The sequence below is a fragment of the Pelodiscus sinensis genome, chromosome 25 (assembly GCF_049634645.1).
Source record: "Pelodiscus sinensis isolate JC-2024 chromosome 25, ASM4963464v1, whole genome shotgun sequence".
Lineage (NCBI taxonomy): Eukaryota > Metazoa > Chordata > Testudines > Trionychidae > Pelodiscus > Pelodiscus sinensis.
The window spans coordinates 10,626,718-10,639,793 of record NC_134735.1 but is presented as its reverse complement, the minus strand read 5'-3'; the positions used below and the strand labels follow the sequence as shown (position 1 = coordinate 10,639,793).

Here is a 13,076-nt window from a genome sequence, read left to right as displayed (position 1 = left end):
GGAAGTAGAATAGCTAGAGAAATAAGCAATGGACTGGCAATCAGAAGCTCCTTAGTTCTAATTCTGGGTTTATCACAGAGTCATGGTGAGGCCCAAGGCAAGTCAGCCACCCTTTGCCCCCCTGTAATGCGAAGGAGAATCCTGCCCAGAGTGTAAAGCACTTGGTACCAGTGAGTGCAAAGTAGAGTGCTCAGTGTTTTGTTTACTGAATTATAAAATCCTGCTGCTTACACAGATGTTCCACAGGTGCTGGGAACAGATACTTTCCATTAAAAAACCCAGATGGAACCACACTTGCACTACCCAGCTGTGCCAAGGTGGGAATAACTGTATCACTCACTCGAACTTGTTCTTAAAAACATAAAACCTAATCAGCCCCAAACTCCAGAGACCTTTGGAGCCTGATCTCTGTGTAGAGACTGATCTTGTTTGTTGTGTTGGGTACCAGAAAATCAGTTCAAATAGAGCATTTAGGATCCCCTGCATAGCTCAGGCTTCAGTAGAGTTACACCAACAATGAATTTGTCCTACAAGGCTGATTGGCACATGTGACCTGGGTTCGTAGGAAATGTACAGCCTGCACAGACATAATCTCAGGTAACCTCTGGAGCTGGGTGTTTAATGTTCAGGCATGGCAGACATCTCATTAACAAATGATTAAATGTTTGAGGCACATGGCTGTTCCAGGGGAAGACCTTTCCCTTCTCTTTGGGGAAGTTGGCACTTGTGCCGGCTCTTGATGGTGATGGAAAAGCAGGAGATGGTGACACTGGCACTATTTGTTTCTAGTTCTCATTCAGGGATGTGAAGTACATGCAGCTACAGGTGAAGACCTTTACGATCCGAAATGAACAAGTGCCTTGCCAATTTGAATTCATCAACAAACTGGATGAAGACACCTACTGCAAAGAGTGGCTGATTGCAAACCCCAGGAAGGGCTTCCTGTTACCAGGTGACTGACTCTTCCAGAGAATTCTGCTTCTATTCATCCCATTGTAATAAACCAGCATCTGGCTTGTTCCCCTTTTGTTCTCCTTAGGGATGTCAGTGTGTAGATGACTACACGATTTACCAATAAGCCTAGGCTGAGCAGTTAATCCTCTTGACTACACACATATCCCTCCCTCCCCCTGCTACCTCTGTATCAGAGGCAGCAAGGGGGGAGGAGGTGGGAATTGGTGCCTGTGGAGAGCCGGCTTTAAGGCTCCCCACAGGCACCTGATCTGCCTACCCTCCCCACCCTCACTGCTGCCTCTGATAGAGAGGCAGCAGCGTGGAGGGTGAGGGAGATAGGTGGGAGCTGATATGAGTGGGGAGCTGGGTTTTAAGCCAGCTCGCCACATGTGCCAGGTCTGCAGACCCGCGTGCTCCCCTTACTGCTTCCTACAGACACAGTGGTGGGGAGAGAGGCAGGAGCTGGTACTGGGGAGAGCCAGCTGCCCCCAGCACCAGCTCTATGGAGCTGCCTCCTCCCTCATGCTGCTGTCTCTATCAGCGCAAGGGTAGAGGTAGGGGAGGCTGCTGTGAAGTAGCCTCTGTCCATGGGGAGTCCAAAGTCCCTGCGGACAGGGGCTGCTCCAGCATCTCATGGTGCTGTCTCTGTCTGCAGCAAACATGGACCTGCCATGGACAGAGGCTGCTCCACAGCAGCAGTCCCTGTCCACGGGGAAGTCAGACGCCCCACAGACAGGGCTGCTGCTACTCTGTGTTGCTGCCTCTGATACAGAAGCAGCAACACCGGGTGGCACACAGCCGGTCTGCGCGGGGAGCTGGTTTTCAAACCAGCCTCTTTCGCAGACTGGCTCCCACCTGCCTTCCCACGCTGCTGCCTCTGATACAGAGGCAGCAGCGTGGGATGACAGGGGGCTCCCCAGGAGTGGGGCTGGGAGCACACTGCCCCTAGAGACTATCGAATAGTCATGTAACTGCTAAAATTCGATGTGGTTACATGACTATTCAATTACACACTAACATACATCCTTAGTTCTCCTTTCTGTTTAGAGTCTGCCATGGTCCCTGTGTTAATCTGCCATTGGACAGGACTTGTCAGTTTCATGACTGAATTTAATGAGCATAAACAACTAGGAATCCTGTGGCACCTTAAAGACTAACATATTTTTGGGCATAAGCTTTTGTAGGTGAAAACCACTTTGTCAGAGGCATGGAGTGGAAATCACAGAGATAGGGATATATAGATCTAGATGTAGATCTAGATATAGATATGTACTAGCATAGCAAAAGAAGGAAGCTACTTATCAAGTGTAGGACCAGAGTTAAGGGAGCCAGTTCAGTCAGGGTGAATGGCTCGCTTCCAGCAGTTAATGGCGAGATGTGAATATCAAAAGAGGGAAAATTGCCTTTGTAGTGAGAGAACCATTCTAAGTTCTTACTCAGTCCTAATTTGATTCTTAAATTTGCAAATAAGAAACAGTAGAACTGCTGTTCTCTGTAGTCTGGTTTTGATTTTTGTAGAAAGATGGCTACTTCTAAATCTGAGTGTCCAGGGAGGTTAAAGTATTCTCCTACTGGTTTTTGTATGTTAGCTTTCTTTGGTGTCTGATTTGTGTCCATTTATCCTTTGGTGCAGAGACTGTCTGTCTGGTTTGGCTATTATATGTGGCAGAAGGGCATTGCTGGCCCATGGTGGCATATATCACATTTGTAGATGTGCAAATGGATGAGCCCTTGATGGTGTGGCTGATGTGGTTAGGTCCTGTGATGCTGTCACTTGTATAGGTATGTGAGGTTTACTGAGCATATGTTTATCTCCTGCAGATTCTGAAATGACTATCGAATTGGAACTCTTTGTTAATAAATCAACAGCTACACGCTTGAACTCTGGGGAAGAGAAACTCGAAGACATTCTGATTTTACACCTTAACGAGGGGAAGGATTATTTCCTTTCTGTGACGGGAAATTACCTGCCCAGCTGCTTTGGATCTCCAATCCAGACACTGTGTTACATGAGAGAACCTATCCAGGATATGTCAGCAGAGTCCATTCGAGAACTGGTACGTTAACGAGGGAGCAGAAGATCTTTGGGAAGCTTGCCTTTCTAAGCCCAACAGAACCCTCGCTTAGTGGCAGGCTGTTAAATCTCTGGCAGCCCCCTCATTGCATAGTGTTAATAAGCATCCTCCCCGTTTCCTTTTATTGCTCCTATAGGATTATCTCCAGTAATCACTGTGACAGCAACAGTTCCCTACACCCCCTGCTAGGGCTGGCTTGGTTTGCAACTTCTGATCTTTGATGCCGTGTATTCACACATCACCTGGGCTCTTTGAGCTCTCAAAGTTCCATGCAGAATGTGGAAAAAAAATTAGATCCTATCTGTTCTGCTGGGGGCATTAAAGATCCCAGGGTGCTTTTGCTATGAGGAGAGATTTACCTCGGTGTCTGTGGCTTTCACCCAATAGGGGTATGTTTGGTGCCTGTTTTTATTTCAATTCGTTGGTGCCATATGTGGGTTTTTTAAGTCTTGGAAGGGCAGCCATGTTAGCCTGTAACTTTAAGCTGCCAAAGGACCATCATGAGCTTTTGTGGCAAAACCCATTTCACCAGATGAACTGGAGAGGGATCACAGGAACCCAGAATTTATAACAGTGAAAGAAGGGGGGGGGAAGTACCCATCAATTGTAGCACCAGTGCTTATGAGGCTAATTAAGAGGGTTGGAAGTGTCTCATACTTAGTTTTTGATGAAAATAAGGTGTTAAATGCAGGGAAGACTGGCTTTATAATGTGACATCCTGTTAATATCTTTGTGGGGGGGATTTGGGTTTTTTTGTTTGTTTTTTGTTTTTTTGTATCTGTATGTGAAGCAGTGTGTCATCCTTCTAGGTGGTGGTACTATGTAAGTGTGCTTATTGTATTAGTGTATATTCAGATCCATTGGTGAGGCTTCTGCTCTGTAATGTTCCTTAACTCTAACACCCCTGTTTCTTGCTCAGAGAGCTTTGTAGAATTAAATAAGAGTCTGACATGCTCCTTTACAGACCCTACTTCCACTTCAAATGAGTGATGACATTTTTCGGGATGAGAAGCCCCTGGACATCCCCAAAGAGCTGTGGATGTTGGTGGATCATCTGTACCGCAATGCTTCCCACCAGGTAGGCAATGTCAGCATTTAAGAAACTGTCCTCTGTTCTGCCGAACATGTAGCTGAGTTTTGAAGAACATTGTGAACAGCTTTTGTTGGCGCTAGCAGCATGGACATTAGCCAGAAGTGGGAAGAGTTCCTTCTCTCAAGAGTAAAGGGGATGTGAAGGACACTCGTTTGACAAGAGGTCTGAGCACACTCAGTGCATTTGGGAAGAGGGGGCGAAGGAGACTAGCTTCATGTGAAGGTTCATAATGCAGATCAGCAGCTGTTTGCTTTGGCTTTTTCATACTGTGATACGATAGCCTCGGCTAGAACTGTTGACAGTGTTCTGCACATCAGTAGGCACCACATCTGGAAAAATTTTCACAACATTTTGTACACCTATTTCTGGTAAAATGTGGGTCACGTGGTTACAGTGAACAGCAGTGTATAAGATTATTCTGTTTGTTCCCTTCTTCTCTGAGGCGGTGGGTTTTTCTTTCTATTGCAGGAAGACCTGTTTCAGCAGCCAGGCTTAAGATCTGAATTTCAGCAAATCCGAGACTGCTTGGATACAGGAATGCTCGATACTCTCCGTATCCTTTTGGAACTAATGTTCAGTGAGGCTGGTTTGTGTGTCCTGCGCTGGAACCACTTGACAGTTGGAGCCTCAAGCACCCGAGTGCTCCATTACATTGTATTGTCCCTTGAACTGTGTTAATCGCAATGTGTTTCTGTAGCACTGATTGTAAGGAGTCATGATGTCTGCCAGACCTTTGGTAAGTAGTCATTGCAGGATGAGCCAGCCCAATACTAGAGACAATTTGCTTCAGTAATTAAGGGGAGGGAGGGAGAGGGGGAGAGAGAGAGAGAGAAAAAAAAATCATATCGGTCATGTACTCTAAAACATTGCTAATATATACAATATAGAGTATCCAAAACCAAGTACATCTTTCCCTGGGGAAAGGAGGAGAGAACACATGACAGAGGCTAGTCACATTGCTTAATATACTTCCGGAAAGCATTCAGATCCTAGGGAGAGGTGTGTGGTGTAAGAAGATCTATAGAATAGTGACAGGTAAATGATAGGTACAAATGGTCCCAGTGTTTGCTATGTGGAATCAATCAGGATAGTACAAACTCTGCCAGCTATGAATACGTTCAGGAGCTGTGGTGAGACCTCACCAGTGATTAAAGGTTCAACAGAGATGCTAACAAACCAGATCACTGCACTACCTTTTCCTTTAACCATCATCGGGTCAGTTGGCAGTAACCATTCAGTAGCTGAGGCCCTGCTGCTGTTCTTGGAAAGCCTGCCAGAGCCTGTTATCTGCTGCCACCTCTACAACGACTGTTTGCATTGTGCTGGCAACTACACACTGAGCAGCCAGGTAATGCAGGCATTACTGCAGTGGGTTAACATAAAGCCTTAAATGAACATGGAGTTTGGCTGATCTGTGCCAGACAGATAATGGGCTCAAAACCCAATGAGCTTACAGGGTCATTGCTAGAAAGTACCTTGAATGGGGGCTCCTGGTTTTTATTAGATGTCATTAAGGCTTGTGTCTTGTGTAATTGTATTGATGCTTTGAGCGTATAAGTCTTCTCTAGGTAATTTTTCACAGTAAAGTTCTTACTTTGTTTTCAGGTTGTCTCCAGGCTGCCCACGTGCCATAAAAATGTGTTTAACTATCTGATGGCGTTTTTACGGGAACTACTGAAAAATTCAGAGAAAAATCACTTGGATGCGAATATTCTAGGTAAGATGAACCAAGCAACCTGTCTGCTCTACAGAGGCTTGTAGTAGTTTATAGAACAAGCCATGTGCCTCTCAGAAATTACTGCTTTAGTGGTCCTTTGCAGTCTGCTGTTTTTGGTGCCTGGTATGCAACCTGGCAGGAAACAGACTTCTGCTAAGAAAGCGAATATGGGGCATTGTCGTGCCAAAAAACAGGCCCTATTGGCATGAAAAACATTAGAAAGTGCTACTGGAAAAAAAGGGAAAAATTGTGATGGCCAGCTTTGCACAACTACATCCTCCTCCTCTCTCACCCATCCCCAAGTGGAACTCAGATGCTCCCCAGATTTATTTTGGGAAGAATTATCATTGACCCCTGGATGTTAACAGGCTTTTATTGTGTGTCTTTTTCATGCAGCTAGTATATTTGGGGGCTTGTTGCTGCGTCCTCCTCCCCGACATCCTAAGCCTGATGTAACTGAGAAGAGGAAGGCTCAGCAGTTTATCCAGCAGTTCCTCTTGAGAGAAAGCAACTCGCCGTGAATTCCAGATACAGCTAATCTGGTTTTTAGATGAAGCTATCAAGTTACTGTAAAAAGACGTCTGTACAGAGCATCACCTCTTTAGAACTTTACAGTATTTTACTCCGAGTACAATCCATTGATATTAAATACAGATCAGGCACATAGAAGCAGTTGTCACTGTATTAAGATGTAAAGAATATTGAATTTTTAAATGTGATGTTTTTTATAAAAGACTCAGAGAACTGACATTTTGTATTATATTTTAATTATTTAACTTGTATTAAAATCTCCATTTTAAAGTTCCTTTTATTTAAATAACAATGCCATCTTAGTGCACTTTCCCATCCCACCTTTCGGCTTGAATCCCTATTGGCTGGACTGGATGTTTGCTGTTCATTTTAATTAAATCCCATCCATGAAATATCAGGAGGCACAGAGACGTGAGCTGCAAAACATGAATTCCCACAATTCTTGCTAACATTGCGCAAACTGATCAGTAGATCGCTTAGGATTTGGTTCATGCGCGTGCAAATAGGCAAATAAGTTTAACAATTCTATATGTAGGTACAGACACTGTGGAAAAAACTAGGCCTGCCAAGCAATTAAAAAAATTAATCACGATTATTGCACTGTTAATAGTAGAACACTTAAAATAAAATATGTAAATGTTTTTGGATATTTTCTGCATTTTCAAATATATGGGTTTAAATTACAGCAGAATATAAAGTGTACATTGCTCACTTTATTTTTGACTAGAAGACTTACCTGGCATTGCCAGCTTCCTGCCCTGAAGGACCTAGGCAGTGTCGGGAGTGCAGGAGTCAGTGCAGGGCCTTGGGAATGTGGGAGGGGGCAGTGCAGGAAGCTGGGGGCATAGGCTAGTCTGCTGGCAGGCATGATGGTAGAGCCCCAGCCCTGTTGGCCACTTCCTTGGGGGTACAGTTGTCTCCAATGGACACTCTGCAGGCTAGCTCTCCCCTGCGGGCTCGCTGCCCCCCAGTGAATACTCTCAATATTGTATCCTTCCAAACAGTTCCCCTCTTTCCATGTTATGGAAAACAGTCCCTTTCCTGAGGCTTCCGGTTGTCCTGGCACAACCAAACCTTGACCTTGCTTTAAGTTAGGAGAAGATGAAGCTGCATACAAAATTCAGTGGTCCTTGCTCTTTGGCTACATCTACACTGTAGCCTTCTTACGGAAAATCTTATGCAAATGAAGCACAGAGCAGAATATCGCTGTGCTTCATTTGCATAATTAATTACGGGCTGTTTTTGCGCAAGAGGCTTTTGCACAAAAAGGAGCTGTGTAGATAGCTCCTTCTTGCACAAAAACCCCCTCTTGCGCAAGAGCCGTTCTTACTGAAAAAATGAGTTTCTGCATTGAAGTGTTGCTCTTTTGAGACTTCTGAAAAATATTCCATAATTCCTGTCTTAGCTTTTGGAAGGCACATCAGATTCTTAGATCTTGGGACAAGTGCTCTAGTTATGTTTAGAAATCTCATATTAGTATCTCTTGTGTGTTATCTATCTGCAGTGAAAGTGTTCTTAAAATGAATGTGTACTGGGCATCAGAGACTTCAGTAAATGGAAATATATGGCAGAATGTAGGTAAAACAGAGGAGTAGACCTACAATTCCCCCCTCTTCAAGGATTTCAGTCACATTTAATTATGCATTATTTGTTAAGTGTCATCAGTATTGAACTATGTTCTCTGGAATGGTGGCCAAAGCATTAAGGGGCATATGAACAATGTAAATACCTTGCAATACCAGCTACAAAAGTGCTATGCAAACACCAATTTTCACTTTCAGGTGACACTGTAAATAGGAAGCTAGCAGCATTAACTCTCATAAATGTAAACCAACTTGCTTCTCTAAGGGTATGTCTACACTACCCTCCTAATTCGAAATAGGAGGGTAATGTAGGCATACTGCAATTGCAAATGAAGCCCGGGATTTGAATTTCCCGGGCTTCATTTGCATAAGCGGGGCTCCACCATTTTTAAATCCCCGCTCGTTTGAACCCCGTGCCGCATGGCTACACGGGGCACGAACTAGGTAGTTCGAACTAGGCTTCCTAGTTTGAACTACCGTTACTCCTCGTGGAATGAAATTCAAATCCCGGGCTTCATTTGCAATTGCGGTATGCCTACATTACCCTCCTATTTCGAATTAGGAGGGTAGTGTGGACATACCCCATGTGATTGAGCAAGCAGTAGGACTGAGTGGACTTGGAGAAACTAAAAATTTTACATTTTGTTTTTTAATACAATTATGCAACAAATTACATTTTTATAAGTTGCATTTTCACAACAAATTGCATTATAGTACTTATATTTTTCAGTTCACATCATGCTACTTTTCATTTTTACAGTGCAAATATTTGCAGTAAAAATAGTGAGAACTGTACACTTTGTATTCTGTGCAACTGAAAACAATATTTGAATATGTAGAAACATCCACAATATTTTTTTAAATGTCATAGAATCATAGCACTGGAAGGGACCTTGAGAGGTCATCGAGTCCAGCCCCCCGCCCTCAAGGCAGGACCAAGCTCCGTCTACACCATCCCTGACAGATGTCTATCTAACATGTTCTTAAATATCTCCAGAGAGGGAGATTCCACCACCTCCCTTGGCAATTTATTCCAATATTTGACCACCCTGACAGTTAGGAATTTTTTCCTAATGTCCAATCTAAACCTCCCTTGCTGCACTTTAAGCCCATTACTCCTTGTCCTGTCCTCAGTAACCAAGAGGAACAAATTTTCTCCTTCCTCCTTGTGACACCCTTTTAGATATTTGAAAACCGCTATCATGTCCTCCCTTAATCTTTTTTCCAAACTAAACAAGCTCAGTTCATGAAGCCTGGCTTCATAGGTCATGTTCTCTAGACCTTTAATCATTCTTGTCGCTCTTCTCTGAACCCTTTCCAATTTCTTCACATCTTTCTTGAAATGTGGCGCCCAGAACTGGACACAGTACTCCAGCTGAGGCCTAACTAGTGCAGAGTAGAGCGGCAGAATGGCTTCACGAGTTTTGCTTACAACACACCTGTTGATACAACCTAGAATCATATTTGCTTTTTTTGCAACAGCATCACACTGTTGACTCGTATTCAACTTGTGGTCCACTATGACCCCTAGATCCCTTTCCGCCATGCTCGTTCCTAGACAGTCGCTTCCCATCTTGTATGTATGGAACTGATTGTTCCTTCCTAAGTGGAGCACTTTGCATTTCTCTTTATTAAACCTCATCCTGTTTACCTCTGACCATTTCTCTAACTTGCTAAGGTCATTTTGAATTATGTCCCTATCCTCCAAAGAAGTTGCAACCCCACCCAGTTTGGTATCATCTGCAAACTTAATAAGCGTACTCTCTATCCCAATATCTACATCATTGATGAAGATATTGAACAGTACGGGTCCCAAAACAGACCCTTGAGGAACTCCACTTGTTATCCCTTTCCAGCAGGATTTAGCACCGTTAACAACTCTCTGACTACGGTTATCCAGCCAATTATGCACTCACCTTATCGTGGCCCTATCTAAGTTATATTTGCCTAGTTTTTCAATAAGAATATCATGCGAGACCGTATCAAATGCCTTACTAAAATCTAGGTATATGACATCCACCGCTTCTCCCTTATCCACAAGGCTCAATTGATAGTCTATTAAACAGTGCAATTAAAATTATTAATCAAGATTAATTTTTAATTGAAATTTTTTGATTTAATCATATGAGTTAACTGAAATTGACAATCTAGAAAATACTATTATCCAGACCTACGTATATCAGCTCTTTTGTTTGCTATTTGTTATTAGGACAGTGACTCTCAGTCAGCATCATGAGAGATAATGCTGTGGTAACTAAGAATTTATGGTCAATGAAAGCATTGAGATGAAATTCAGTACTGATGAATTGTTTAGCTTTGCAAATTCCATTTTAAATATCGTATTCCATCATATTGTATAGAGTTGCAACTTTTACTATCATTTAATAATATTTTGATGATAAACCTGTTTTTAACAATGGCTACAGTTAGTATTTATTCCACTTCCTCTTTCTGGATAAAGCTGTAGCCTGTGGTCTTACATGGCTTTCTGGTGTGTTTTGTTTCTTGGGTTTAAAGTGCTCTCACCCTTGCTTCCTTCCCCTCCTAGATACCATTTCCTTTTCTTTCTTTTTCAAGTTTTAGAAGTTCCTGGTCTCTTAGGCTATGTCTACACTGTGCATTGTTGCGCAAGAAGATATGCAACTGAGGCGCGGCAGTGACTATCACTGTGCCTCATTTGCATACTTAATGAGCCGCCATTTTTGTAGAAGGGGCTTTTGCGCAAAAAGAGCTGTCTACACTGCTCCTTCTTGCGCAAAAAACCCCTCTCATGCAGGAGCTGTTCTGCAGCTTATTTTCAGGAAGAATGACTCGTGCAAGAGGGGTTTTTTGCGCAAGAAGGAGCCATGTAGACAGCTCCTTCTTGAGCAAAATCCCCTTCCACAAAATGGTGGCTGATTAGGTATGCAAATGAGGCACAATGATATTCATCACTCATCCTCATTTGCATATCTTCTTGTGCAACAATGCACAGCGTAGACGTAGCCATAGGCTACGTCTACACTGCAGGCTTCTTGCGCCAGAAGCTTTTTGCGGACGAGATCTTCCACAAAAACTTCTTGCACAAGAGCGCGTCCACACTTCAAAAGCACATCAGAAAAGCGATGTGCTTTTGCGCAAAAGAGCATCCAGACTGCATGGATGTTCTCTCGCAAGAAAGCTCTGATTACCATTAACAGAATGGCTACCAGGGCCATCTGTGCTTCTTTCGATAGGCTGTTTTTGCACACAAAAAACCCTGCTGCCTGTCCACAGTGACCTTTTTGCGCAATAACTGTTGTGCAAAAAGGAGTTATTTCTCGTAGAAAGAGGAATAGCTATTAGGGTTGCCAGGTGTCCGGTATTGAACCAGACAGTCCAGTATTTTTACCTCCTGTCCAGTTAAAAAAAAAAAATTCAGAAAATACCGGACACCTAAAATGTCTGGTATTTTCTGACTGTTTTTCCCGACCAGGTTTTTTTCCTGGGTTCATACCAGGTTCCACAAGGGAGTTGTCTGGCCCAGTGCAGGGAGGCAAGATGGCATGTGGCCGCTGGAAGCCTGTTGGGGCCAAAAAGCCTCAAAAGCAAAGCATTTGTTAAAGGGGCCACACTGGTTTTTTTAATTTTGTTTTAAGCTTAACAACTCTCGGGTCCTTTTTTGGCTCAACAACTTTGGTGTCTCTCCTCCACCTTTTTTTTTTTCCTCAACAGAATTTTTTCCTGGTGGTTTTGTGGGGGGGAGGGGGATTCGGTATTTTTTTGTTAAACCATTTGGCAACCCTAATACCTATTCTTCAAAAACCCCTCTGTTTTGTTGATTCACTGTAAATTTTGTTGCACAAAAATGTGCTTGAGGTGTGGATGCTCCGAGGTTTTGCACAAAAACAGTTTTTGCACAAAAACTCTGCAGAGTAGACATAGCAGTATCTTCATCAATGCCGTCAACAGTTAAGAGAAAAACCTTTCCCATATGTGTCTAATTCCACTAAACCACTGGTTTTTAACCCACAGGCTGCTTGGAGCCCAATCCGCACTCAACTACAGCGCATGTGAAACCCTCAAGGCACCACAGATAGTATATGCATTGTGTGGATGTGATTCACAACACACACACAAGCTGCTTATTCAGCCCACAGTGGTAAATAGATTGAAAACCACTGCACTAATCCATAAGAGGCTAAATTCATCATTTAACAATTTCAGTGGAGTCGTATCATTTCATCTCATTGGTGAATTTGGCCTAATGGTTTTAATAAAATAGCATGTGGGTGCACAAAATGTTAATTTGTACAACATATCAATTTTATTTTACTATTTGTTAAAACATACCATATTTCCCAAAATCATGACCTTTAACCAGAAAATGACAGGTTGCAAATTTTAGATGGCAATTATCTGCTTCAAAGTAATGACTAATTATTTTGTAAAAATGTCCAATTGTGAAAAATCTCACTTCCTTTTTTTTGGGCGGGGGGGATTTTATTAAGGGACAGTCTCACAACTTATTCAGTCTTTAAGTACAAAGTTTCCTGTTACTGCCAAATCTAGCATTAGCAAATCAAAAGCCAAAGTATGTCATTACTATTCATGGAAAAAGAAAAAAACTGAAAAATTACATGACTTCATCATTGACTCCTCTAAGACCAATTTCCCAAAGAGCTTTATTTTATATCTACATGGTATAATCCTAATGCTTACAAACTTGGAATAAAACTTTTTTCCCCAAGAAAATTTGAAGGAAAAGGTTGCCACTTATATGTGGAGGACAGGTAATAGAATACTTAGGGTCGTAATAGTTACACCCATTTACTGATTGTACTGTGAAGAGACACTGATTTGGTTAGAGGCCATAAATAGAGGGGGACAAGTATGGTCTGAGAAAAGCTCTACACCAGTGTTTCTCAAAGTGGGGACCGCAAGAGTATTCCAGGGGGTCCATTGGCCCTACTGATCAACTCCTCCCTCTCCCTTCCTTCCTGGTGCCTTCTGCATGCCAGAAAATAGCTGTACTGTGGCACGCAAGGGATGCTAGAAAGGAGAGTGAGGATGGGGAGTGCTAGTGGGAGGAGGCAGGAAGAGGATAAGAACGTAAGAATTGTCGTACTGGGTCAACCCAAATGTCAGTCTAGTCCAGTATCCTG

The 13,076-nt window shown here is 42.9% G+C and overlaps 1 protein-coding gene across 6 annotated transcripts in view; it reads left to right on the top strand.

Annotated features, from left to right (window-relative positions):
- The window catches only part of INPP5B (inositol polyphosphate-5-phosphatase B), a 55,205-nt gene extending 44,833 nt beyond the window's left edge, over nucleotides 1–10,372 (top strand). For 5 of the 6 annotated variants that reach the window (XM_014579110.3, XM_006134241.4, XM_006134242.3 and 2 more), the window contains 7 exons: nucleotides 790–952; nucleotides 2,776–3,011; nucleotides 3,994–4,107; nucleotides 4,591–4,675; nucleotides 5,343–5,470; nucleotides 5,728–5,839; nucleotides 6,236–10,372. In XM_014579110.3, coding sequence (XP_014434596.2) covers nucleotides 790–952; nucleotides 2,776–3,011; nucleotides 3,994–4,107; nucleotides 4,591–4,675; nucleotides 5,343–5,470; nucleotides 5,728–5,839; nucleotides 6,236–6,360 — 963 coding nt within the window. In that variant the 3' untranslated portion in view covers nucleotides 6,361–10,372. The remainder of the gene's footprint in view (nucleotides 1–789; nucleotides 953–2,775; nucleotides 3,012–3,993; nucleotides 4,108–4,590; nucleotides 4,676–5,342; nucleotides 5,471–5,727; nucleotides 5,840–6,235) is intronic. The other variant, XR_012897655.1, reaches the window with a different exon arrangement.
- Nucleotides 10,373–13,076: the final 2,704 nt, after the last annotated feature.